General features: G+C 45.2%; 1 protein-coding gene across 4 annotated transcripts in view; it reads left to right on the top strand.

Annotated features, from left to right (window-relative positions):
• Positions 1–26,884, top strand: part of LOC112253658 (histone deacetylase 4) — a 93,175-nt gene extending 66,291 nt beyond the window's left edge. For 3 of the 4 annotated variants that reach the window (XM_042323785.1, XM_042323783.1, XM_042323786.1), the window contains 13 exons: positions 692–892; positions 5,553–5,748; positions 6,063–6,196; positions 6,500–6,649; positions 7,103–7,210; positions 10,909–11,052; positions 11,192–11,311; positions 11,391–11,488; positions 20,921–21,039; positions 22,142–22,275; positions 22,444–22,528; positions 23,131–23,263; positions 23,350–26,884. In XM_042323785.1, the coding sequence (XP_042179719.1) occupies positions 692–892; positions 5,553–5,748; positions 6,063–6,196; positions 6,500–6,649; positions 7,103–7,210; positions 10,909–11,052; positions 11,192–11,311; positions 11,391–11,488; positions 20,921–21,039; positions 22,142–22,275; positions 22,444–22,528; positions 23,131–23,263; positions 23,350–23,392 (1,665 nt within the window). In that variant the 3' untranslated portion in view covers positions 23,393–26,884. The remainder of the gene's footprint in view (positions 1–691; positions 893–5,552; positions 5,749–6,062; positions 6,197–6,499; positions 6,650–7,102; positions 7,211–10,908; positions 11,053–11,191; positions 11,312–11,390; positions 11,489–20,920; positions 21,040–22,141; positions 22,276–22,443; positions 22,529–23,130; positions 23,264–23,349) is intronic. The other variant, XM_042323784.1, reaches the window with a different exon arrangement.
• The last annotated feature ends 205 nt before the right edge of the window (positions 26,885–27,089 follow it).

The raw sequence follows: 27,089 nt of genomic DNA, 5'->3' as shown, positions 1-27,089 counted from the left end.
AGACATTTTGCAGTGCACTTGTGTTGAATGACTTAGATAAGTATACACTAATATGGATCAAAACAAAGTAGCACACTAGACATTTCCAAGTAGGCCTATTAACTGACCGACACTGATGAATGCTTAAAATACAAGTCATTATCTCTGCCCATTGTATACACACAGGAACACTGCCAAGAAGATGTTCCCCTGTACAGAGTGGGATGACTGATTCCTTTCCCTGGCACACACACCATCTCCCCTCTCTTTCCTTTCACCTTTCTGGTGCTCAGAGGTTTCCCATTGACCGTTCACAGTGTATGAGAACCTACACACTGGAGTCTCTGGAGACAGAGAGGATTGGGGCCAATGGACCCCTGATCCCGCTCACAGCCGTTTTTACATAGTGATCTAGTTTCCCATTCATGGCCAGTATATGTGGATAGGAGATGTGGAGCTCAGTGCACTGCTTTGTGGATAGCTTCTAGCAGCTTCCACTGATTTCGAAAGTCTTAAGGACACACACACACCTCAATGTTAAAATGTTGACCGCCACGTCTTAGTAAAGCTTCTTTCACTATAGAACTCCTATACTACTACTGTTGTAACAACTGCAGTAACTACTATATTACTACTGTATTACTACTGTATTACTACTGTACTGCATATCATCAATGACTAGACAATGGATTGACCCATACCCTCTCCTTAGTTGATGGGCAAGCCCAGTGAGCCCACGGGGACCCGGCAGCACCAGAGTCACCCGGAGGAGACCGAGGAAGAGCTGAGGGAGCACCAGGCCCTCTCTCCCCAGGACGGCGGCTTTCCGTGTGGGTTCGCCATCAAACAAGAGCCCCCAGACCCCCAAGAGAGCCAGGAGGAGGACATGCAGCAGGAACTGCTGTTCAGACAGGTAGGAGGGGAGGAGTGAGTGTGAGAGAGGGAGCTACCATAGGTCAATATGATGTGCTAGTGATGTCATCCTACGTCCAGGGTCATGTCTTTTGAATAGGTTTCAAGATCATCATCAATTTATCATCCCGTCAGAACTGTCTCAGTTCGTCAGGGCCTGGACTCCACAAGGTGTCAAGTGTTCCACAGGGAGGCTGGCCCATGTTGACTCCAATGCCTTCCACAGTTGTGTCAAGTTTGCTGGATGTCCTTTAGGTGGTGAACCATTCGTGATACACACGGGAAACTGTTGAGCGTGAAAAACCCAGCAGCGTTGCAGTTCTTGACACAAACCGGTGCTGTCTTGCCCATTCACCCTCAATTGCACACATACACAATCCATGTCTCCCAGGCTTAAAAATCCTTATTTAACTGTTCTCTTCCACTCTGTCTACACACTGAAGTGGATTTAACAAGTGACATCAATAAGGGATCACACCATTCACCTGGATTCACCTGCTCAGTCTTTGTCATGGAAATAACAATATTGTGTATACTCAGTGAACACCTGGTAGGAGTTGTAGTTCTCATGAAATGGTGGTAACTTTCCATATAGTAAGTAAATTCACTCGCAAACAAGTATACCTTTTAATATATATCTTAAATGACTGCATTTCAAATCAAACCAAATCAAATTTTATTTGTCACCTACACATGGTTAGCAGATGTTAATGCGAGTGTAGCGAAAAGCTTGTGCTTCTAGTTCCGACAATGCAGTAATAACCAACAAGTAATCTAACAATTCCAAAACTACTGTCTTATACACAGTGTAAGGGGATAAAGAATATGTACATAAGGATATATGAATGAGTGATGGTACAGAGCAGCATAGGCAAGATACAGTAGATGTTATCGAGTACAGTATATACATATGAGATGAGTATGTAAACAAAGTGGCATAGTTAAAGTGGCTAGTGATACATGTATTACATAAGGATGCAGTCGATGATAGAGTACAGTATATACGTATGCATATGAGATGAATAATGTAGGGTAAGTAACATTATACAAGGTAGCATTGTTTAAAGTGGCTAGTGATATATTTGCATCAATTCCCATTATTAAAGTGGCTGGAGTTGTGTCAGTGTGTTGGCAGCAGCCACTCAATGTTAGTGGTGGCTGTTTAACAGTCTGATGGCCTTGAGATAGAAGCTGTTTTTCAGTCTCTCGGTCCCAGCTTTGATGCACCTGTACTGACCTCGCCTTCTGGATGATAGCGGGGTGAACAGGCAGTGGCTCGGGTGGTTGATGTCCTTGATGATCTTTATGGCCTTCCTGTAACATCGGGTGGTGTAGGTGTCCTGGAGGGCAGGTAGTTTGCCCCCGGTGATGCGTTGTGCAGACCTCACTACCCTCTGGAGAGCCTTACGGTTGTGGGCGGAGCAGTTGCCGTACCAGGCGGTGATACAGCCCGCCAGGATGCTCTCGATTGTGCATCTGTAGAAGTTTGTGAGTGCTTTTGGTGACAAGCCGAATTTCTTCAGCCTCCTGAGGTTGAAGAGGCGCTGCTGCGCCTTCTTCACGATGCTGTCTGTGTGAGTGGACCAATTCAGGTTGTCTGTGATGTCTATGCCGAGGAACTTAAAACTTGCTACCCTCTCCACTACTGTTCCATCGATGTGGATAGGGGGGTGTTCCCTCTGCTGTTTCCTGAAGTCCACAATCATCTCCTTAGTTTTGTTGACGTTGAGTGTGAGGTTATTTTCCTGACACCACACTCCGAGGGCCCTCACCTCCTCCCTGTAGGCCGTCTCGTCGTTGTTGGTAATCAAGCCTACCAGTGTTGTGTCGTCCGCAAACTTGATGATTGAGTTGGAGGCGTGCGTGGCCACGCAGTCGTGGGTGAACAGGGAGTACAGGAGAGGGCTCAGAACGCACCCTTGTGGGGCCCCAGTGTTGAGGATCAGCGGGGTGGAGATGTTGTTGCCTACCCTCACCACCTGGGGGCGGCCCGTCAGGAAGTCCAGTACCCAGTTGCACAGGGTGGGGTCGAGACCCAGGGTCTCGAGCTTGATGACGAGCTTGGAGGGTACTATGGTGTTGAATGCCGAGCTGTAGTCGATGAACAGCATTCTCACATAGGTATTCCTCTTGTCCAGATGGGTTAGGGCAGTGTGCAGTGTGGTTGAGATTGCATCGTCTGTGGACCTATTTGGGCGGTAAGAAAATTGGAGTGGGTCTAGGGTGTCAGGTAGGGTGGAGGTGATATGGTCCTTGACTAGTCTCTCAAAGCACTTCATGATGACGGAAGTGAGTGCTACGGGGCGGTAGTCGTTTAGCTCAGTTACCTTTAGCTTTCTTGGGAACAGGAACAATGGTGGCCCTCTTGAAGCATGTGGGAACAGCAGACTGGTATAGGGATTGATTGAATATGTCCGTAAACACACCGGCCAGCTGGTCTGCGCATGCTCTGAGGGCGCGGCTGGGGATGCCGTCTGGGCCTGCAGCCTTGCGAGGGTTAACACGTTTAAATGTCTTACTCACCTCGGCTGCAATGAAGGAGAGTCCGCATGTTTTCGTTGCAGGCCGTGTCAGTGGCACTGTATTGTCCTCAAAGCGGGCAAAAAAGTTATTTAGTCTGCCAGGGAGCAAGACATCCTGGTCCGTGACTGGGCTCGATTTCTTCTTGTAGTCCGTGATTGACTGTAGACCCTGCCACATGCCTCTTGTGTCTGAGCCGTTGAATTGAGATTCTACTTTGTCTCTGTACTGACGCTTAGCTTGTTTGATAGCCTTGCGGAGGGAATAGCTGCACTGTTTGTATTCGGTCATGTTACCAGTCACCTTGCCCTGATTAAAAGCAGTGGTTCGCGCTTTCAGTTTCACGCGAATGCTGCCATCAATCCACGGTTTCTGGTTAGGGAATGTTTTAATCGTTGCTATGGGAACGACATCTTCAACGCACGTTCTAATGAACTCGCACACCGAATCAGCGTATTCGTCAATATTGTTATCTGACGCAAGACGAAACATATCCCAGTCCACGTGATGGAAGCAGTCTTGGAGTGGGGAGTCAGCTTGGTCGGACCAGCGTTGGACAGACCTCAGCGTGGGAGCCTCTTGTTTTAGTTTCTGTCTGTAGGCAGGGATCAACAAAATGGAGTCGTGGTCAGCTTTTCCGAAAGGAGGGCGGGGCAGGGCCTTATATGCGTCGCGGAAGTTAGAGTAACAATGATCCAAGGTTTTTCTCCCCTGGTTGCGCAATCGATATGCTGATCAAATTTAGGGAGTCTTGTTTTCAGATTAGCCTTGTTAAAATCCCCAGCTACAATGAATGCAGCCTCCGGATAAATGGATTCCAGTTTGCAAAGAGTCAAATAAAGTTAGTTCAGAGCCATCGATGTGTCTGCTTGGGGGGGGATATATACGGTTGTGATTATAATCGAAGAGAATTCTCTTGGTAGATAATGCGGTCTACATTTGATTGTGAGGAATTCTAAATCAGGTGAACAGAAGGATTTGAGTTCCTGTATGTTTCTTTCATCACACCATGTCTCGTTAGCCATAAGGCATACGCCCCCGCCCCTCTTCATACCAGAAAGACGTTTGTTTCTGTCGGCGCGATGCGTGGAGAAACCCGCTGGCTGCACCGCCTCCGATAGCGTCTCTCCAGTGAGCCATGTTTCCGTGAAGCAAAGAACGTTACAGTCTCTGATGTCCCTCTGGAATGCTACCCTTGCTCGGATTTCATCAACCTTGTTGTCAAGAGACTGGACATTGGCGAGAAGAATGCTAGGGAGTGGTGCACGATGTGCCCATCTCCGGAGTCTGACCAGAAGACCGCCTCGTTTCCCTCTTTTTCGGAGTCGTTTTTTTGGGTCGCTGCATGGGAACCATTCCGTTGTCCTGTTTGAAAGGCAGAACACAGGATCCGCGAAAAACATATTCTTGGTCGTACTGATGGTGAGTTGACGCTGATCTTATATTCAGTAGTTCTTCTCGACTGTATGTAATGAAACCTAAGATGACCTGGGGTACTAATGTAAGAAATAACACGTAAAAAAAACAAAACACTGCATAGTTTCCTAGGAACGCGAAGCGAGGCAGCCATCTCTGTCGGCGCCGGAAGTTCCATGACTTTGACAATGCACATTTGAGGCTCATTCTCAGCGTACAAAACAAGCACTTTCATATCGGTATTGACTTTATGGCACTCTCACACTCTCTCTCACACACACACACACACACACACACACACACACAATTGTCTCGTTTATCAGTAGTTGTGTTTATTGAATGATTCACTTGGGCAATAATATGCTATTTCCTGTCCCAGGATGCTATGTTTCTAACCCAGAGTCCTTCTTTAATGAGAGGAAACCATGCATCTTTCAAATCCACTTACTCTCCTGCAGATCATGTCATGTGTTTCGGTTCACCTCACGTAGCTTGACTGCCACCGTGTGGCCAAATGTTGTAAACACATTATAAAGAGCAGGTCACAATAGCGATCGGTGGCTGTGTCTCTGTTGCTATCATGCAATGTTGTTCTCTATTCCTCCTTTCTCTTTCCCCTGCTCTTCTCTCTTTCTCTCCTCCCCTTTCTCTCTTTCTCACTCTCCTTCTTTCCCCTTCTCTCTCCTCCTCCCCTCCTCGTCCACCTCTTTCCTCTCTCTGAGCAGCAGGCCATGTTGTTGGAGCAGCAGAGAATCCACCAGCTGAGAAACTATCAGGCTTCCATGGAGGCAGCCGGTCTGTCAATCACCTTCCCAGGTCACCGCCCCCTCTCCAGGGCCCAATCGTCTCCGGCCTCCGCGTCCTCCTTCCCCATCTCTGTCCCGCCTCCTGAGCCTCCCACCAAACCTCGCTTCACCACAGGTTGGTAGTAATGCTCTTCTCTTTTTATATCAATCAAATGTATTTGTAAAGCCCTTTTCCATCAGCAGATGTCACCAAGTGCTGTACAGAAACCCAGCTTAAAACCTAAAACAGCAAGCAATGCAGATGTAGATTCATTTTTATATATTTCTCTGTCGCTCCTTTATCCCTCCTTATTTTGCTCTGTCAGTTTGTTGTTTCCACTTGTGTGAGTGGATGTGTGTGAGTGGATGTGTGTGTGTGCGTCAGTGGTAATATGCGTGTGTTCATTACAATGCGTGTGTTTGTGCTAATGTCCTGGGTTCTACCTGCAGGGTTGGTGTATGACTCTCTGATGCAAAAGCACCAGTGTATGTGCGGGAACACACACACCCATCCGGAGCACGCCGGGCGCATCCAGAGCATCTGGTCCAGACTGCAGGAGACAGGACTTAGGGGACAGTGTGAGGTACATTCTAAATCCTTCAACCATCCTTCTCTTTGCTATTCTCTGTTATAGAATCATTTTTAATGCTATTTGTAGTCTTCAAACAAGCGTGAATTTAATGAATTTCTGTTGCTAGGAGTTACCAACGGATGCATAAACATACATCATTGCTTATCCTTTCCATGTACTTTGTCATTTGTGATTCACTTAAACACAGAGAATAAAACAAATGAATAGAAAGGAAATGTTGCATGTCTCCATTTTGTTTGTGTGTGTGTGTGTGTGTGTGTGTGTGTGTGTGTGTGTGTGTGTGTGTGTGTGTAGTGTATCCGTGGTAGGAAGGCCACTCTGGAGGAGCTCCAGACAGTCCACTCTGAAGCCCACGTCCTGCTGTATGGAACCAACCCCCTCCGACAGAAACTAGACTGTTCAGTCACGCCCATGTTGGTCAGATTACCATGTGGAGGAGTGGGGGTGAGTCTTCCTCTTCATCCTCCTCCTCCTTTCTCCTCTGCCTCCTCCTATTTCTCCTCCTCAAATCATTAACCCCGTTTTATATTTTGGCAATGAACCCATTTATCTACTTCACCAAAGTCAAATGAACACGTGGCTCGTGGATACAATGTGTATGTCTCTGTGTCCAGTATGAAGGAAGTTAGAGGTAGTTTCTCGAGTCAATGCTAACTGATGTTAGCACAATAAATGGATGTCTATGGTAACAGCTATCATGCTAGCTTATGGTCACATGCAAGCTGTTACCACAGACGTCCAGTCATTGTGCTTATGCTAGTTAGCAACTCTTTCAAACTGCACGCAGACATAAAAATGGTCTCCACAAGTTCGTCTGACTCTGGGCAAGTAGATAAAGGGCTGCATTGCCAACATCCCAAAGTGTCCCTTTAACTGTGACGATGATGATGATTGCAGGTGGACAGTGACACCATCTGGAACGAGGTCCATTCCTCTACTGCAGTTCGTCTGGCTGTGGGTTCTGTGGTGGAGCTGGTGTTCAAAGTGGCCACTGGTGAACTGAAGGTGAGTCCTCTCTACCCTCTTCTCCTTTTCATCCCTCTATCCCTCCATTAAGGTTAGGTCTCTCTACCCTCCTCTTCTCCTTTTCATCCCTCTATCCTTCCATTAAGGTGAGTCCTCTCTACCCTCTTCTCCTTTTCATCCCTCTATCCTTCCATTAAGGTGAGTCCTCTCTACCCTCTTCTCTTTTTCATCCCTCTATCCCTCCATTAAGGTTAGGTCTCTCTACCCTCCTCTTCTCCTTTTCATCCCTCTATCCCTCCATTAAGGTTAGGTCTCTTCTCCTTTTCATCCCTCTATCCCTCCATTAAGGTTAGGTCTCTCTACCCTCTTCTCATTTTCATCCCTCTATCCCTCCATTAAGGTTAGGTCTCTCTACCCTTCTCCTTTTCATCCCTCTATCCCTCCATTAAGGTTAGGTCTCTCTACCCTCTTCTCCTTTTCATCCCTCCATTAAGGTTAGGTCTCTCTACCCTCTTCTCCTTTTCATCCCTCTATCCCTCCATTAAGGTGAGTCCTCTCTACCCTCTTCTCCTTTTCATCCCTCTATCCCTCCATTAAGGTTAGGTCTCTCTACCCTCTTCTCCTTTTCATCCCTCTATCCCTCCATTAAGGTTAGGTCTCTCTACCCTCTTCTCCTTTTCATCCCTCTATCCCTCCATTAAGGTGAGTCCTCTCTACCCTCTTCTCCTTTTCATCCCTCTATCCCTCCATTAAGGTTAGGTCTCTCTACCCTCTTCTCCTTTTCATCCCTCTATCCCTCCATTAAGGTTAGGTCTCTCTACCCTCCTCTTCTCCTTTTCATCCCTCTATCCCTCCATTATGGTTAGGTCTCTCTACCCTCCTCTTCTCCTTTTCATCCCTCTATCCCTCCATTAAGGTTAGGTCTCTCTACCCTCCTCTTCTCCTTTTCATCCCTCTATCCCTCCATTAAGGTTAGGTCTCTCTACCCTCTTCTCCTTTTCATCCCTCTATCCCTCCATTAAGGTTAGGTCTCTCTACCCTCCTCTTCTCCTTTTCATCCCTCTATCCCTCCATTAAGGTTAGGTCTCTCTACCCTCTTCTCCTTTTCATCCCTCTATCCCTCCATTAAGGTTAGGTCTCTCTACCCTCTTCTCCTTTTCATCCCTCTATCCCTCCATTAAGGTTAGGTCTCTCTACTCTCTTCTCCTTTTCATCCCTCTATCCCTCCATTAAGGTTAGGTCTCTCTACCCTCTTCTCCTTTTCATCCCTCTATCTCTCCATTAAGGTGAGTCCTCTCTACCCTCTTCTCCTTTTCATCCCTCTATCCCTCCATTAAGGTTAGGTCTCTCTACTCTCTTCTCCTGTTCATCCCTCTATCCCTCCATTAAGGTTAGGTCTCTCTACCCTCTTCTCCTTTTCATCCCTCTATCCCTCCATTAAGGTTAGGTCTCTCTACCCTCTTCTCCTTTTCATCCCTCTATCCCTCCATTAAGGTTAGGTCTCTCTACTCTCTTCTCCTGTTCATCCCTCTATCCCTCCATTAAGGTTAGGTCTCTCTACCCTCTTCTCCTTTTCATCCCTCTATCCCTCCATTAAGGTTAGGTTTCTCTACCCTCTTCTCCTTTTCATCCCTCTATCCCTCCATTAAGGTTAGGTCTCTCTACCCTCTTCTCCTTTTCATCCCTCTATCCCTCCATTAAGGTGAGTCCTCTCTACCCTCTTCTCCTTTTCATCCCTCTATCCCTCCATTAAGGTGAGTCCTCTCTACCCTCTTCTCCTTTTCATCCCTCTATCCCTCCATTAAGGTTAGGTCTCTCTACCCTCTTCTCCTTTTCATCCCTCTATCCCTCCATTAAGGTGAGTCCTCTCTACCCTCTTCTCCTTTTCATCCCTCTATCCCTCCATTAAGGTTAGGTCTCTCTACCCTCCTCTTCTCCTTTTCATCCCTCTATCCCTCCATTAAGGTTAGGTCTCTCTACCCTCCTCTTCTCCTTTTCATCCCTCTATCCCTCCATTAAGGTTAGGTCTCTCTACCCTCTTCTCCTGTTCATCCCTCTATCCCTCCATTAAGGTTAGGTCTCTCTACCCTCTTCTCCTTTTCATCCCTCTATCCCTCCATTAAGGTTAGGTCTCTCTACCCTCTTCTCCTTTTCATCCCTCTATCCCTCCATTAAGGTTAGGTCTCTCTACCCTCTTCTCCTTTTCATCCCTCTATCCCTCCATTAAGGTTAGGTCTCTCTACCCTCTTCTCCTTTTCATCCCTCCATTAAGGTTAGGTCTCTCTACCCTCTTCTCCTTTTCATCCCTCTATCCCTCCATTAAGGTTAGGTCTCTCTACCCTCTTCTCCTTTTCATCCCTCCATTAAGGTTAGGTCTCCCTACCCTCTTCTCCTTTTCATCCCTCTATCCCTCCATTAAGGTTAGGTCTCTCTACCCTCCTCTTCTCCTTTTCATCCCTCTATCCCTCCATTAAGGTGAGTCCTCTCTACCCTCTTCTCCTTTTCATCCCTCTATCCCTCCATTAAGGTTAGGTCTCTCTACCCTCCTCTTCTCCTTTTCATCCCTCTATCCCTCCATTAAGGTTAGGTCTCTCTACCCTCCTCTTCTCCTTTTCATCCCTCTATCCCTCCATTAAGGTTAGGTCTCTCTACCCTCCTCTTCTCCTTTTCATCCCTCTATCCCTCCATTAAGGTTAGGTCTCTCTACCCTCCTCTTCTCCTTTTCATCCCTCTATCCCTCCATTAAGGTTAGGTCTCTCTACCCTCCTCTTCTCCTTTTCATCCCTCTATCCCTCCATTAAGGTTAGGTCTCTCTACCCTCCTCTTCTCCTTTTCATCCCTCTATCCCTCCATTAAGGTTAGGTCTCTCTACCCTCCTCTTCTCCTTTTCATCCCTCTATCCCTCCATTAAGGTTAGGTCTCTACCCTCCTCTTCTCCTTTTCATCCCTCTATCCCTCCATTATGGTTAGGTCTCTCTACCCTCTTCTCCTTTTCATCCCTCTATCCCTCCATTAAGGTTAGGTCTCTCTACCCTCCTCTTCTCCTTTTCATCCCTCTATCCCTCCATTATGGTTAGGTCTCTCTACCCTCTTCTCCTTTTCATCCCTCTATCCCTCCATTAAGGTTAGGTCTCTCTACCCTCTTCTCCTTTTCATCCCTCCATTATCCCTCCATTAAGTTAGGTCTCTCTACCCTCTTCTCCTTTTCATCCCTCCATTAAGGTTAGGTCTCTCTACCCTCTTCTCCTTTTCATCCCTCTATCCCTCCATTAAGGTGAGTCCTCTCTACCCTCTTCTCCTTTTCATCCCTCTATTCCTCCATTAAGGTTAGGTCTCTCTACCCTCCTCTTCTCCTTTTCATCCCTCTATCCCTCCATTATGGTTAGGTCTCTCTACCCTCTTCTCCTTTTCATCCCTCTATCCCTCCATTAAGGTGAGTCCTCTCTACCCTCTTCTCCTTTTCATCCCTCCATTAAGGTTAGGTCTCTCTACCCTCCTCTTCTCCTTTTCATCCCTCTATCCCTCCATTAAGGTTAGGTCTCTCTACCCTCCTCTTCTCCTTTTCATCCCTCCATTAAGGTTAGGTCTCTCTACCCTCCTCTTCTCCTTTTCATCCCTCTATCCCTCCATTAAGGTTAGGTCTCTACACTTTTTCCCCCCTTCACAAAGAATGCACTCAATCTCTCCCCTTCATGTATGGAGTTGTGGGTAATGTAGTTGTTGCATCTGGTTCCCAGAACGGCTTTGCTGTGGTTCGACCCCCTGGACACCATGCAGAAGAGAGCACTCCCATGGGCTTCTGCTACTTTAACTCGGTAGCCATCGCAGCCCGGCTGCTCCAACAGAGACTCAACGTCTGCAAGATCCTTATAGTAGACTGGGTGAGTTTGTGCTGGTCCTTCACCTGACCTTTTAAAGAGAAAGTAGGTTTTGTAAATGACTGTAGAATTACCATTGGATGTAAGAAGAAGAAAAAATTGGACAATGGTCATCTGATTGGCCATGTGTGCTGTCCATCAGGATGTTCACCATGGCAACGGGACCCAGCAGGCATTTTACGACGACCCCAACGTGCTGTACCTGTCTCTCCATCGATACGACGATGGAAACTTCTTCCCTGGCAGCGGAGCACCCGACGAGGTAATGGTGACACATCTCATGGGAACGTGTGTGTGTGTGTGTGTTCTCATGGCTATTCCTCCCATCCTTTCTCTGTCAGGTGGGCAGTGGTCCAGGAGTAGGTTTTAACGTTAACATGGCCTTCACCGGGGGGCTGGAGCCACCTATGGGAGATGCAGAGTACCTGGCAGCCTTCAGGTAACACACAACACTTACCCCACCAGACATGCCACCAGGGGTCTTTTCACAGTCCACAGGTCCAGAACAAATTAAAGAAAGTGTACAGTATTATATAGAGCCCTTATTGCATGGAACTCCGTTCCATCTCATATTGCTCAAATAAACAGCAAACCTGGTTTAAAAAACAGATAAAGCAACACCTCACAGTACAACGCCTCTCCCCTATTTGACCTAGATAGTTTGTGTGTGTGTATTGATGTGTAGGCTGTGTGTACAGTGTGTATTGATGTGTAGGCTGTGTGTACAGTGTGTATTGATGTGTAGGCTGTGTGTACAGTGTGTATTGATGTGTAGGCTGTGTGTACAGTGTGTATTGATGTGTAGGCTGTGTGTGTACAGTATGTATTGATGTGTAGGCTGTGTGTACAGTGTGTATTGATGTGTAGGCTGTGTGTGTACAGTGTGTATTGATGTGTAGGCTGTGTGTACAGTGTGTATTGATGTGTAGGCTGTGTGTACAGTGTGTATTGATGTGTAGGCTGTGTGTACAGTGTGTATTGATGTGTAGGCTGTGTGTGTACAGTATGTATTGATGTGTAGGCTGTGTGTACAGTGTGTATTGATGTGTAGGCTGTGTGTACAGTGTGTATTGATGTGTAGGCTGTGTGTGTACAGTATGTATTGATGTGTAGGCTGTGTGTACAGTGTGTATTGATGTGTAGGATGTGTGTACAGTGTGTATTGATGTGTAGGCTGTGTGTACAGGGTGTATTGATGTGTAGGCTGTGTGTGTACAGTGTGTATTGATGTGTAGGCTGTGTGTACAGTGTGTATTGATGTGTAGGCTGTGTGTACAGTGTGTATTGATGCGTAGGCTGTGTGTGTACTGATGCGTAGGCTGTGTGTGTACAGTATGTATTGATGCGTAGGCTGTGTGTGTACAGTATGTATTGATGTGTAGGCTGTGTGTGTACAGTATGTATTGATGTGTGTACAGTATGTATTGATGTGTGTACAGTATGTATTGATGCGTAGGCTGTGTGTGTACAGTATGTATTGATGTGTAGGCTGTGTGTACAGTATGTATTGATGTTTAGGCTGTGTGTGTATTGATGCGTAGGTTGTGTGTGTAGGCTGTGTGTGTACAGTATGTATTGATGTGTAGGCTGTTTGTGTACAGTATGTATTGATGTGTGTATTGATGCGTAGGCTGTGTGTGTACAGTATGTATTGATGTGTAGGCTGTGTGTACAGTATGTATTGATGTGTAGGCTGTGTGTACAGTATGTATTGATGTGTAGGCTGTGTAGGCTGTGTGTACAGTATGTATTGATGTGTAGGCTGTGTATTGATGCGTAGGCTGTGTGTACAGTATGTATTGATGTTTAGGCTGTGTGTGTATTGATGCGTAGGCTGTGTGTAGGCTGTTTGTGTACAGTATGTATTGATGTGTGTACAGTATGTATTGATGCGTAGGCTGTGTGTGTACAGTATGTATTGATGTGTAGGCTGTGTGTACAGTATGTATTGATGTGTAGGCTGTGTGTACAGTATGTATTGATGTGTAGGCTGTGTAGGCTGTGTGTACAGTATGTATTGATGTGTAGGCTGTGTATTGATGCGTAGGCTGTGTGTACAGTATGTATTGATGTGTAGGCTGTGTGCACAGTATGTATTGATGTGTAGGCTGTGTGTGTACAGTATGTATTGATGCGTAGGCTGTGTGTGTACAGTATGTATTGATGCGTAGGCTGTGTGTACAGTATGTATTGATGTGTAGGCTGTGTGCACAGTATGTATTGATGTGTAGGCTGTGTAGTGATGCGTAGGCTGTGTGTACAGTATGTATTGATGCGTAGGCTGTGTGTGTACAGTATGTATTGATGTGTAGGCTGTGTGTGTACAGTATGTGTAGGCTGTGTGTAGGCTGTGTGTGTACAGTATGTATTTGTTACGCACGCCTCTATGAAGAGGGAACGCAACACCCTGCTACAACTAAACTCTCTGTGAAGCGAAAAAGGTATGGACTGTAGGTGCGAGTAAAAATGACAACAAGCAGAATGTGGTACCGTTTACAAGGACTTTATTCCTTTACACGGGAAAAGGGGCTGGACGGAACCAAAGCAAAGAAAGTAAATCTCAAAGCCCCCCCCTCTCCTATCTTACCTGCCTACCCACTACTTACCTAATTTAGCACCACCTGGTGCCCTAACCAAAATACAAGGGGTGGTCCGCCCAGGTCTTACCTAGTGTGCCTAGACAGCGAATATGCTACGGGTATATGTATGCCCGCGGGCCTCTTGCCTAAGCACTCCCTAGGTGCCTTCCCCTTCCCCCCTGGGAACAAATGAAACAGAATATTAAACAATTTCACAAACAAACTAAGAGACAAAGGACATCAAATAAGTTGTATCTGAGCAACAAACTCACAAAACATACCAACTCTCAGCAAAATCGAACTCCCAGCAAAATCAACCTCTAGCAAAATCTCTCTCTAGCAAAATCTCTACAATGACCTTCCAGCAAAATCCTCTACAAAAAGAGATCTTCTGAACAGAACACTGGCTTTTATATAGCTTCTGAAGGAATGGGTAATTGGAGACAGCTGTGTCTTGACGAGGGGGCGGGGTCAGCTCTCCAATTAGCCCTGGAGTCGACCAATCAGCTGCTTGAGGGATTTCAGGAAGCCATTTCCTGAAATAAACACATGCAAATACACAAACTACAACACATAATCTGGGGAACGTAACACGCCCACCACAAAAATTGCAAACCTAGTTTTGCAATAATAAATGCCAACGTATCCCCAGTTAGTAAACCCGTGATAGAGCGTCAGCAACAACATTCGCCGAGCCCTTCACATAAGCTATCTGTACATTATATCTTTGCACAATCAGAGCCCACCGCATAAGGCGGCGGTTCTGGTTGTACATTTGTTTCAAGAACACCAACGGATTATGGTCTGTGAAGACCACTACAGGCAGGGCACTGGAGCCCACATATACCTCAAAGAACTGTAAGGCAAGCAATAAAGCCAGCGTCTCTTGTTCGATTGTAGAGTACCTTTACTGACACGAGTTGAACTTACGGGAGAAGAAACTGACGGGCCGATCCACTCCGTCTTCATCTTCCTGTAAGAGAACCGCACCCACCCCCATAATACTAGCATCTACCTCCAACTTAAAAGGTTTGTCAAAGTTGGGGGCGGCAAGCACTGGGGCACTACAAAGTAGCGCTTTAGCGGACTCAAAAGCGTAGTTACAGTCCTTGGACCACTTGAATGGTACCTTGGGACTAAGCAGAGATGAAAGGGGAGAAATTTTTACAGAATGTACGATAGTACCCTACCATCCCTAGGAATCTGCGCAACTGGCGGTGAGTAGTGGGAGCAGGAAAAGCAACAATTGCTTCCACTTTGCCAGTTACTGGGCGCACTTGACCTCGTCCCACTTGTTTCCCTAAGTAAGTCACTGTAGCCTTCCCAAACTCACACTTGGCCAAATTGAGGGTTAAAGAAGCCTTCTCCAACCGCTGAAACACACTTTTCAAAGTGGAGAGATGATCAGACCAAGTAGACGAATGAATCACCACATCGTCAAGGTACGCAGTACAATTTGGCACATCTTCAAACACAATGTTAACTAGCCTCTGAAAAGTAGCAGGTGCATTACACATGCCAAAGGGCATCACAGTGTATTGTACAAAGTTATCTGGCGTAACAAAAGCTGATATGTCAGAAGCTCGAGAGGTCAGAGGCACCTGCCAATAACCTTTTAACAAATCTAACTTACTAACGTAAGCAGCAGAGCCTATTCTATCAATACAGTCATCTAAGCGAGGTAGAGGAAAAGAATCAGACTTTGTAACTGCATTTACGCGACGATAGTCCGTACATAAGCGGGACGTACCGTCAGGCTTAGGAACAAGAATACATGGAGAACTCCAGGAGCTGTTACTGGGTTTTGCCATGTCATTCTGTAATAAATAAGCTACCTCACTTTTCATTACCTCCCTTTTCTTAGCATTAACCCGGTACGGATGCTGACGTATAGGAACAGCGTTCCCCACATCCACGTCATGTTCCAAAATGGATGTGCGACTTGGAGTGTCCTGAAACACACTGAGAACTGTTTATCAATAGGATAAGATCCTTAGTTTGATCATTATCCAAATGTTCCATTTGAGAGGGTAACTTCTTCAGCATTTCTGAATTACATAGGCGTTCACCTTGCTGTAACGTATGGCGTAACTCCAACCCGTCCTCCTTATCCTCATCTAGGTCCCAGCCAGGCTTCAGCACCACCGTAGCCACACTGGAGACGGTGGGCTGGACCGGCTTACCTGAGGAGCTGTCGGGAGAATCACGCACATAATGTTTTCAGCATGTTAACATGACACACACGGGAAGAACGCCTTCGATCTGGTGTCTTTATCACATAATTGGTGTCATTGAGTTTCTTTTTCACCAGATATGGTCCAGAAAAACGTGCTGACAGAGATGAGCCAGGGATTGGCAACAAAACTAAAACTTGATCCCCTGGTGCAAATGAACGGCCAACAGCCTTTTTGTCATAATGCAACTTCATGCGTTTTTGAGACGAGGAGAGAGACTTTTGGGCTAACGCACATGCGGCGTGCAGTCTCTCCCGCATCTTACTGACATAATCCAACACATTTTTAGGGGCGCTACTGGGTGTAGGAGATAAGATATGCTCCTTCAAAACTTTCAGCGGACCCCGTGGGGTGTGTCCAAACACAAGGTCAGCAGGGCTGAACCCTAAGGACTCTTGTATCGTTTCCCTTATAGCAAATAGGACAAAGGGCACCCCCTCATCCCAATCAGTACTGGTATCCATACAATACTTGCGTAGCATTGCCTTCAGTGTCTGATGCCAGCGTTCTAGAGCCCCTTGACTCTCTGGATGATACGGACTGGAGACCTGATGGGAAATACACAATGTCTTTAACACATTTGAAAACAGTTTAGACGTGAAGTTGGATCCCTGATCAGTTTGGATTACTTTAGGGAGTCCAAACGTAGAGAAGAACTTCACCAGTGCCTTCACCACAGTCTTAGCCGTTATAGTACGGAGAGGAATAGCCTCTGGGTATCGAGTAGCACTGCACATTATTGTTAGTAGGAACTGGTTACCTGACCTGGTTTTCGGCAATGGACCTACACAATCAATTATCACTCTTTCAAACGGTTCCCCTACCACAGGAATCGGGCAGAGTGGCGCTCGTGGAACTGTTTGATTCACTTTCCCAGTGAGTTGACATATGTGACATGTTTTACAAAATTGGACCACGTCAGACTTCAAACCTGGCCAGAAGAAATGACGTAGGACCCGGTTATAGGTCTTTGTGATCCCCAAGTGTCCAGACCACGCCTGGTCATGGGCGAGTGACAGCACCTGCTGTCGGAACGGTGTAGGAACAACCACTTGACACACTTCACTCCAGTCATTAATGGTGTCATGAGATGCCCATTTACGCATCAAAACTCCTGCTTCCATAAAGTAGGCAGTCTCTCTAGTTTTAGCTTCCTCAATGGAAATTACCGAAGCAAAACACTTGCGAAGACTGGTGTCTTCTTTTGACATTCAATCACCTTCTCAGGGGTGACAGACAAAAGAATGTCATGTAATTGGGGCGCGATTTCGTTTTCCCCTGCCTTAGTTTTTACGGGGTAAAACTGTCGGCAATGCAGAAGGAATACTCAGTGCATTGTCTTCTACCTCAACATTCTCAAAAATAGAACTAGCCAAATCCACCACATCTCCTAGCTTGCGAGATTGTGCCCTCGTTAACACACAAGCAGGAAAAACATGTGGAAATGCTTGAACCAATTTCTCATCTGTAGTTCTGATTTCTGGGTTGTCTACTACCTCTAACACAGGAGTGACATTACCACCAGCAATATCATTCCCTAGTAGCAATTTTACTCCTGATACTGGCAGTGTAGACACTACACCAACACGGAAACGTCCTGATACCAAGTCTGACACTAAGTGGACCCATTGTAATGGTACAGGTACGGTTTTTGTCTCTATCCCCTGTAATATGACATGTGAGCCACAATACGTTTCAGGAGACCAGGGTAAAGCATCAGTAATGATTACTGACTGCGCCGCCCCGGTGTCACGTAGGATTTGGATAGGCTTTTGATCAGTTGGTTCTCCTGTTAAGGAAACATAACCGGCAGAGATAAACGGAGCATAGACAGGATCTGGTTTCTCAAATGCTGAGTCAATATCTCGATCCAATGGACGATCCAAAGACTTGACTAAACCCAAACTTTTCATTTTTGGGGACGGTGACTGGGACTGTTTCGGTTTATTTTTCAAAACTGGGCAGTCCGCAATCACGTGACCCTTTTGGTGACAGTAAAAACATTCACGGACTTCATGAAAAGGCTTAGGGTTGTCAGAGGAAAAGCGACCTGAACGAGGAACTGATGTAATCGTCCGGCCTTCAAAACATGGAGCACCAAAGACAGTCTTGTGTGTCAAAGCGTACTCATCTGCCAACACTGCTGCTTGGGCCAATGTCACCACTTTCTGTTCATTTAAATGAACTACAAGTCTATCTGGGAGGTTGCTTTTAAAGTCCTCCAACAGCATCAACTCCCGAATATCAGCAAAGGTGTTAGCTTTGCTGGCTGAACACCAACGACTAAACAGAGACTCTTTGTCCCTAGCAAATTCAACAAATGTACGGTGAGACGTTTTTTTGTGGTTCCTGAAGCGCTGCCTATAAGCTTCAGCCACCAACTCATAAGCCCGCAACACGGTAGTTTTAACTGTATCGTAATGTAAACTGTCTTCCAGGGAGAGAGCAGCTACTACTTCCTGGGCTTTCCCAGACAATTTACATTGTAACAGAAGCGGCCAAACCTCGAGTGGCCAATGCAGCGCAGCGGCCACACGCTCAAACGCAGAGAAATAAGAATCAACTTCCGACTCTCGGAATGGAGGGACTAAAGCTATGTTTTTACTCACATCGAAGTGGGCTTGATGATGAGCAGCTTGTGGAGTCGCACTGGAGCCAGCATCTAGCTCCAGTTGTCGGATCCTCACCTCCTTGTCAGCTTCTATTTTCCTAATTTCAAGTTCAAAATTCATCGTGTAGGCTGTGTGTAGGCTGTGTGTGTACAGTATGTATTGATGCGTGTATGTATTGATGTGTAGGCTGTGTGTGTACAGTATGTATTGATGTGTGTATGTATTGATGCGTAAGCTGTGTGTTTACAATATGTATTGATGTGTAGGCTGTGTGTGTACAGTATGTATTGATGCGTAGGCTGTGCGTAGGCTGTGTGTGTACAGTATGTATTGATGCGTAGGCTGTGCGTAGGCTGTGTGTGTACAGTATGTATTGATGTGTGTATGTATTGATGCGTAGGCTGTGTGTTTACAATATGTATTGATGTGTAGGCTGTGTGTACAGTATGTATTGATGCGTAGACTGTGTGTGTACAGTATGTATTGATGCGTAGGCTGTGCGTAGGCTGTGTGTGTACAGTATGTATTGATGTGTGTATGTATTGATGCGTAGGCTGTGTGTTTACAATATGTATTGATGTGTAGGCTGTGTAGGCTGTGTGTGTACAGTATGTATTGATGCGTAGGCTGTGCGTAGGCTGTGTGTGTACAGTATGTATTGATGCGTAGGCTGTGCGTAGGCTGTGTGTGTACAGTATGTATTGATGCGTAGGCTGTGTGTGTACAGTATGTATTGATGCGTAGGCTGTGTGTAGGCTATGTGTGTACAGTATGTATTGATGTGTGTATGTATTGATGCGTAGGCTGTGTGTACAGTATGTATTGATGTGTGTATGTATTGATGCGTAGGCTGTGTGTACTGTATGTATTGATGTGTAGGCTGTGTGTGTACAGTATGTATTGATGCGTAGGCTGTGTGTAGGCTGTGTGTGTACAGTATGTATTGATGTGTGTATGTATTGATGCGTAGGCTGTGTGTGTACAATATGTATTGATGTGTAGGCTGTGTAGGCTGTGTGTGTACAGTATGTATTGATGCGTAGGCTGTGTGTGTACAGTATGTATTGATGTGTAGGCTGTGTACAGTATGTATTGATGCGTAGGCTGTGTGTGTACAGTATGTATTGATGTGTAGGCTGTGTGTGTACAGTATGTATTGATGTGTAGGCTGTGTGTGTACAGTATGTATTGATGTGTAGGCTGTGTGTGTACAGTATGTATTGATGTGTAGGCTGTGTGTGTACAGTATGTATTGATGTGTAGGCTGTGTGTGTACAGTGTGTATTGATGCGTAGGCTGTGTGTGTACAGTATGTATTGATGCGTAGGCTGTGTGTGTACAGTATGTATTGATGCGTAGGCTGTGTGTGTACAGTATGTATTAATGTGTAGGCTGTGTGTGTACAGTATGTATTGATGCGTAGGCTGTGTGTGTATTGATGTGTAGGCTGTGTGTGTACAGTATGTATTGATGTGTAGGCTGTGTGTGTACAGTATGTATTGATGCGTAGGCTGTGTGTGTACAGTATGTATTGATGTGTAGGCTGTGTGTGTACAGTATGTATTGATGCGTAGGCTGTGTGTGTACAGTATGTATTGATGCGTAGGCTGTGTGTGTACAGTATGTATTGATGTGTAGGCTGTGTGTGTACAGTATGTATTGATGCGTAGGCTGTGTGTGTACAGTATGTATTGATGTGTAGGCTGTGTGTGTACAGTATGTATTGATGCGTAGGCTGTGTGTGTACAGTATGTATTGATGCGTAGGCTGTGTGTGTACAGTATGTATTGATGTGTAGGCTGTGTGTGTACAGTATGTATTGATGTGTAGGCTGTGTGTATTGATGTGTAGGCTGTGTGTGTACAGTATGTATTGATGCGTAGGCTGTGTGCACAGTATGTATTGATGCGTAGGCTGTGTGTGTACAGTATGTATTGATGTGTAGGCTGTGTATTGATGTGTAGGCTGTGTGTGTACAGTATGTATTGATGCGTAGGCTGTGTGTGTACAGTATGTATTGATGTGTAGGCTGTGTGTGTACAGTATGTATTGATGCGTAGGCTGTGTGTGTACAGTATGTATTGATGCGTAGGCTGTGTGTGTACAGTATGTATTGATGTGTAGGCTGTGTGTGTACAGTATGTATTGATGCGTAGGCTGTGTGTATTGATGTGTAGGCTGTGTGTGTACAGTATGTATTGATGCGTAGGCTGTGTGCACAGTATGTATTGATGCGTAGGCTGTGTGGGCTGTTTTTAAATGTATGTCGTTCTGTCCTTAAGCTGTTCCTCTGTATTATGTCATGTTTCATGTGGACCTCAGGAAGAGGAGCTGCTGCTTTCACAACAGATAATGATTCTAATAAAATACCAAATATCAAAAAACACACATGCACTGAAGTTGCGAAACTGACCAACTCTCTCCCCCCCTCTTTCCCTCTCCCTAGGTCTGTGGTGATGCCCATAGCTAATGAATTTTCTCCTGACGTGGTGCTGGTGTCCTCAGGCTTCGACGCCGTCCAGGGTCACCCTCCTCCCCTAGGCGGTTACACCCTCACCTCCAAATGTACGTTTATGTGTAAAGTAGCACTGGTGCAATGATGTCTGGATCTGTTCTTTTGTTAGCTGACCCCTGAGGTCCAGACACACAACATGACAGACAGAAGATGTGGACACCACTCATTTAATGGGGTGTCCACATACTAGTGTCATGCACTGTATTCTTTGCTGCTGTGGTGTACAGTGCATTCTGGAAGTATTCAGACCCCTTGACTTGTTCCACATTTTGTTGCGTTACAGCCTTATTCTAAAATGGATTCAATAAAAAATGTTCGTCATCAATCTACAGACAATACCCCATAATGACAAATAAAAACAGATTTTTAAAAAACATTTTGCAAATGTATACAAAAAAAACGAACAGAAATACCTTATTTGCATAAGTATTCAGACCCTTTCTGTTAGACTCAAAATTGTGCTCAGGTGCATCCTGTTTCCATGGATCATCCTTGAGATGTTTTACCTGTGGTGAATTTAATTGATTGGACATGATTTGGAAAGGCACACACCTGTCAATAGAAGGTCCCACAGTTGACAGTGCATGTCAGAGCAAAAAATAATCCCCCAAGACTCTTCCTAGAGATGGCCGCCCGGCCAAACTGAGTAATCGTGGGAGAAGGGCCTTGGTCAGGGAGGTGACCACGAACACGATGGCCATTCTGACAGAGCTGAAAATAGCTGTGCAGCGACGCTCCCCATCCAACCTGACAGAGCTTGAGAGGATCTGCAGAGAAGAACAGGAGAAACTCCACAAATACAGTTGTGCCAAGCATTTAGCGTCATACCCAAGAAGAATCGATGCTGTAGTCACTGCAAAACGTGCTTCAACAAAGTACAGAGTTAAGGGTCTGAATACTTATGTAAATGTGATATTTCTGTTTTTTATTTTTAATACATTTGCAAAATTTCCAAAAACCTGTTTTTGCTTTGTCATTATGGGGTATTGTGTGTAGATTGATGAGGAAAAACATTTATTTAATCAATTTTAGAATAAGGCTGTAACGTAACAAAATGTGGGAAAAGTCAAGGGGTCTGAATACTTTCTGAATGCAATGTATTGATGATCCCTCTCTCTGCCCCTCCCTTCACACACACACCCTCCCCTGCAGGTTTTGGGTACCTGACGCGTCAGCTGATGACCCTGGCGGAGGGTCGTGTGGTGCTGGCATTGGAGGGAGGTCACGACCTCATGGCCATCTGTGACGCCTCCGAGGCCTGCGTCTCCGCTCTGCTGGGCAACCAGGTGAGGGAAGGAGGGAGAAAGGAAGAGGGGTAATGATAAGACTAGATCATTTATAGTGGTTTGGTGAAGAATTGAAAAGGAGAGGGAATGGATGAATGGTGAAGGTGGACTGGTGTGTGTCCGGTTATCAGATAGCACAGTTTGACAGTGTGTATGTGTTGTCCACAGCTTGATCCTCTCCCTCAGACGCTTCTGGAGCAGAGACCCAACCAGAATGCTGTGTGCTCCATAGAGAAGGTTATAGAAACACACAGTGAGTACCAAGCACAGTTTCCTATCTGAGATTGAAGAGGCAGGAAGTTCTCCATCAACTTACTCCAGTCTTAAAGGTTGAGTAAGCTAGATTTTTTTTTGTCCACAAATTTACCCATATTTCTATTAGATGTACTGTAAATAGTTTGATTAGTGAATGCTGTAATTTAATTATTTTGTTAGATGCTGCTCCTTATTAGCTGAAATAAAAATCGCGCTAGCTGTTCAGGCCAAACCTAGCATTGAATCATGGAAATTTGTTGCGCTATGCAGACATTCTCTTTCTTCCGAGGCACGTGTTACTAGGCAACCCCCCGGACTTGCCCGGGCAGGCCTGCCCCTTTCTGGGCCTGGGCTATAGCCAGTGAGAAATAAAAATAAATAGTACACTCTGACCCACAAAACAGGATAGTGCTAGACAAATCAAGGAATGTAAACTTCAAAGCGTGATGTAGTTTTATTGGGAATTGCAGCTGTTGTAGGTAAGTAATGGATCTGCTAGCTTCTGAAGTTAACTTACTGATCCTTTAACATTGTTCCCTCTCTCTCCTCCCTCTCTGCTCTCTCTATCCTCCCTCCCTCCCTCCCTCCCTCTTTCTCCAGGCAAGTACTGGCGCTCCATGCAGCGTGACTCCCCCAGGCTGGGCCTGTCTGTGCTGGAGGCTCAGAGAGGAGACTCGGAGGAGGCTGAGACCGTCAGCGCCATGGCCTCTCTCTCTGTGGCCAACAAACAGAGGTAGGTAACCATAGCTACTATCATCCAGTTCTATTGAGATGCATCCGTTTTGCTAACGCACCTTTCTCTCCTCTTGTTCCCCTTAGCAGGTCGGAGGAGGAACCCATGGAGGAGGAAGCACCATTATAGCGGGGGAAGCATAAGGGCGTCGCACCGTGACTGTCGGCCTCTGCAGCTCGGAAGACTACCTTCTGGAGAGTCTCGACTGTCCCTTTCATTTAGTCCCTCCGCGCCGTGCCTATCACCTTGATTGGCAGCTCCTCTGCCAATGAGAGAGAGGGATGGGCTTCAGAGTAGGGAGTCAATGGGGATACGATATGAAGGATGGAAGTGACAAAGCGCTGCAGCCAGGCAGCTCAGCGTGGTCAGCTCACCGTGACTCTAAAGAGACGTTTGTTCCTGCCAGTCAGACTGAGGCAGCCCCAGAAGACACCCCAGCACCGAGGCAGGGCGTGGGTTCTCTGAGTGGAGGCGGATAATGGAAGTCTTACTCCTGAAGGGAAAAATCTGGTGCTTTACAGAGCTCCCCCGTGGCCAAATATGGAGACAGAGGACAGGACAAGTCCGGCTGTCACACACAGCGTGGACATTTATTATCTCTCCTGCTTTTGTCCCCCTAAATGGAGGACATGCTACTGATGGAGATGGTGGTTACTGATGAGAGATGGCGGACAACAAAGCCCCTAGGAGAATTGTCGGGCTGTCATTGGCTGAAGACAGTAGACTTGACTGTGGTTGGCCGTTGAGCAAGCGGCCTTTGCCGTTATTGGATGATGAGGCTATTGGATCTTTGCCTTATTGATGCAGCTGGTAGTTCTGTGATGGTCCACCAATGAGAGAGTGCCTTTGTGAAGCTCTGATGGATTTCAGGATTGTGTCAGAAATGAAGATTGCCTTAAATGATGATCCTGACCAGGGGAGAGAGAGAAATACATTTTCCTGTTTGACAGAGGATGGGATGGTGGAAAAAAGGATCTTTCAGCATGTTTACCAGGATTGTGATGTAGACAGCGTTTGTCTCTCACAGCCTCTTTTAGAGGTCATTGTACCTTTGGATTGATATATTTTTCTGTAAAAATGCTTCAAAAAGGTAGTTGCAAGCAAACATTTGAACCGTTCAACTTCCAGTTGATTTGTAAAGCACTGTTGAAGGTTAGCATTTAGCCTTATGTAGCTTCCCTTTATCACAACCAATCGCTAACGGAGAAAAAGCATGTCTCACCAGAAAGACCTGTCGGTTGCAAGGTTAGAAAGTTATCCAAAAAGAACTAGTCGAGCAAAAAAAAGCCAAAGCATGAGTTTGCATCCAGCTCTTTCGTACCACGAGTAACAGCAGGCATACACAGTATTATTACTGGCTTTTCATACCAAGCACACTGTTCGAGAGCTAACGGATCAAACATGTATGTCTCAACCTTTTTGTTAAATAATTATTGAATTCCAATGTATTGTTTGGCAACTACCTTAGTTAATAGTTACTATAAACATCTTGTCATGTATATTGAATTGAACATATTGTAAAGCCGAGTGTTAATTTGCCATCTTTGAAACTATCATTTCCACATCAAGCTAGTCAATTGACTATACCATCATCAACTTTTTCTTAATCAACGATCTCAAGTGGGTGACAATTCTATTTTTGGCATGTATGAAAATCTCTAATTTTTAACATACTTTTTATATTTGCGTATTTGTCATTTTGCGTTGTTACTCTGTACAGTTGATGTGCCACTTGCTCTTAGTGTCCTCATCATGCATTGGGATGGAGATCAGCCTTTCTACTTTATACCATGATTCCAGCAATTGTCTATTTACTTACAGAATGATCCTGTTTACAGAGAGGTTCGACATGGAAAACCTAGAAATATATTATATCCGTAGCCTACATGAGAGCTATGACATTGTGAAAGAGAATAGCTATGGCAAAGATGGTCTGACTCCAGTAAAAAACTCTAAAAACCTTGTGGGGGGTTGAGGTTGACTGTTTTAAACTGGCCCTGGTTAGAGCAGCCCTGCACTCAGCAGCACTGGATTTGGTCTCTGTTCCACACATTTGTTTTTGTACTGTATTGTTCCTGGCTGCACTGTAGCTAGACTAGACTAGACTAGCATGGGGCATTTTAAAGACACTTAGCTTTCGCGTTTGACTTCATTGGGACCAACCAAATGACACCATGACACCATAACACACTGTTGTTGATTCATAGCATGGTTACTGCTGTGCTGCCATGGTTACTGTACATTAGCATACCTCCACTTCAGAAAATGTTGCGACATCACTTCTTCCTGTTGTAGCTACATTAGTCAGGTTGTCAAGAAACCGGAGTCATGATATTAGTGGGTTGGCATGGTCTCATTGTAGTTCAAACTATTCTCATCCCTAGTAAATAACTCCTTTTTAGTTTTCAATAATGTTCTTACACTAATTTTGGTAGTATCATGTTTCCTTTTCATGATTTAGTAAACATTCTATTTATTTTTGCTTTGCTTTGTGTTTGCTCTCAGATTCACCATTCCTATGAATTGTTTCAGAGCCCCAGGGTTTGGTATGTTCCTTTAAAAAACATTTCTTTAACGGCCTCTAATTCTCTGCATGGTTTATCTGTCCGCATGCCTGTCTGGCTGTACGTCTGTGTAACACTGTATTTGCACAGTAGAAAACTGGAGGACTAAATCCTATCCCAGAAAACCCAGCGTGAATGTCTCTTCTTCTTTGGTGTACTAAGGATACAAAGGACTTGTCAAAATGAATTCCACATTAGATTTAAAAAAATGTAAATGCTCAGTTTTTGTGGGGAAATTACCCAGCACTTAAACAAGATAATGGACAATAGACTTGACTGTGTTTAGAGTAAGAGGAATATGGATTAGCTAGGCTAATCTCCGAGTGTATTTATGCTGGCTTCACATGCTCATGGGAAATGGGGAAGTGGAACAATTAAGTCCGACATGATTGTGTTTAAGTGCTTTAAGTCGGAAAAATTCTTCAACCAATAGGATTTTAGCTAGCTTATCAAGGTTGCTAATAATAAGTTAGCTAGCTTGCTTAACATTGACAATATGGTCAAACTAGCTACCTTCTCCATATTGATGAGGTTGTAGTTGTCAAACTGATTTGTTATTTTTTGTTTGAAAAGTTCAAAGGTCAGTGGTGAAACATCACAACTCGCCAACTCGGGCAACAACATCTTCTGTTTCCCACTTGAAATTCCGACTTAGAGGGTTGCTCAAGTGAAACTTCTCAGTTGGAAATAGGAACTTCCGATACCACATGAACGTGGCATTACATCTATCTAGACTGCTTGTCTCTCCCTAAGAGTGTTTCTAGGGTGTTGGGGACAGACACACAAAGTAGACAATGGCTAAAACATCGGACCTTTAAAACACTCCAAATGTGGTTGATTGGGAAGGGAATTTTCTGCAGACTCTTATCCACTTAAGCCAGTTGTATTTAAAACCACTGTGGTTAAAAAGAGCTATTCTCGGTTTACATATGTAAATGAAAAAGTTATTTTTGTTGTCTTTCCATTCCATTGTTACAAATGATATCTTGTTGGGACCTATATGCTTTTGACATTTTGTCTCAGACATAAACTCTAAAATATATTTCTGAAAAATGAAGCCGTCTTGTGTGTTAATTGTGATGCTATATTTATGAATCCAAAAATGTATAGTTACCAGACCTATGTCAAGTCAATATGTTCTTGAGTATCAAAGGCCCTGTCCAGAAACCACAACCGTCCTAGGCACTGGTGTAGATCTGGGCCAGTATTCATAAAGCGTCTCAGAGAAGAGAGTCCTGATTTAAGATCAGTTTGGCCTTCTT

Source organism: Oncorhynchus tshawytscha, linkage group LG07 (genome assembly GCF_018296145.1).
Source record: "Oncorhynchus tshawytscha isolate Ot180627B linkage group LG07, Otsh_v2.0, whole genome shotgun sequence".
NCBI classification, from domain to species: domain Eukaryota; kingdom Metazoa; phylum Chordata; class Actinopteri; order Salmoniformes; family Salmonidae; genus Oncorhynchus; species Oncorhynchus tshawytscha.
Note: the sequence above shows the minus strand (reverse complement) of the source record. Positions and strands in the feature narration are given on the sequence as shown.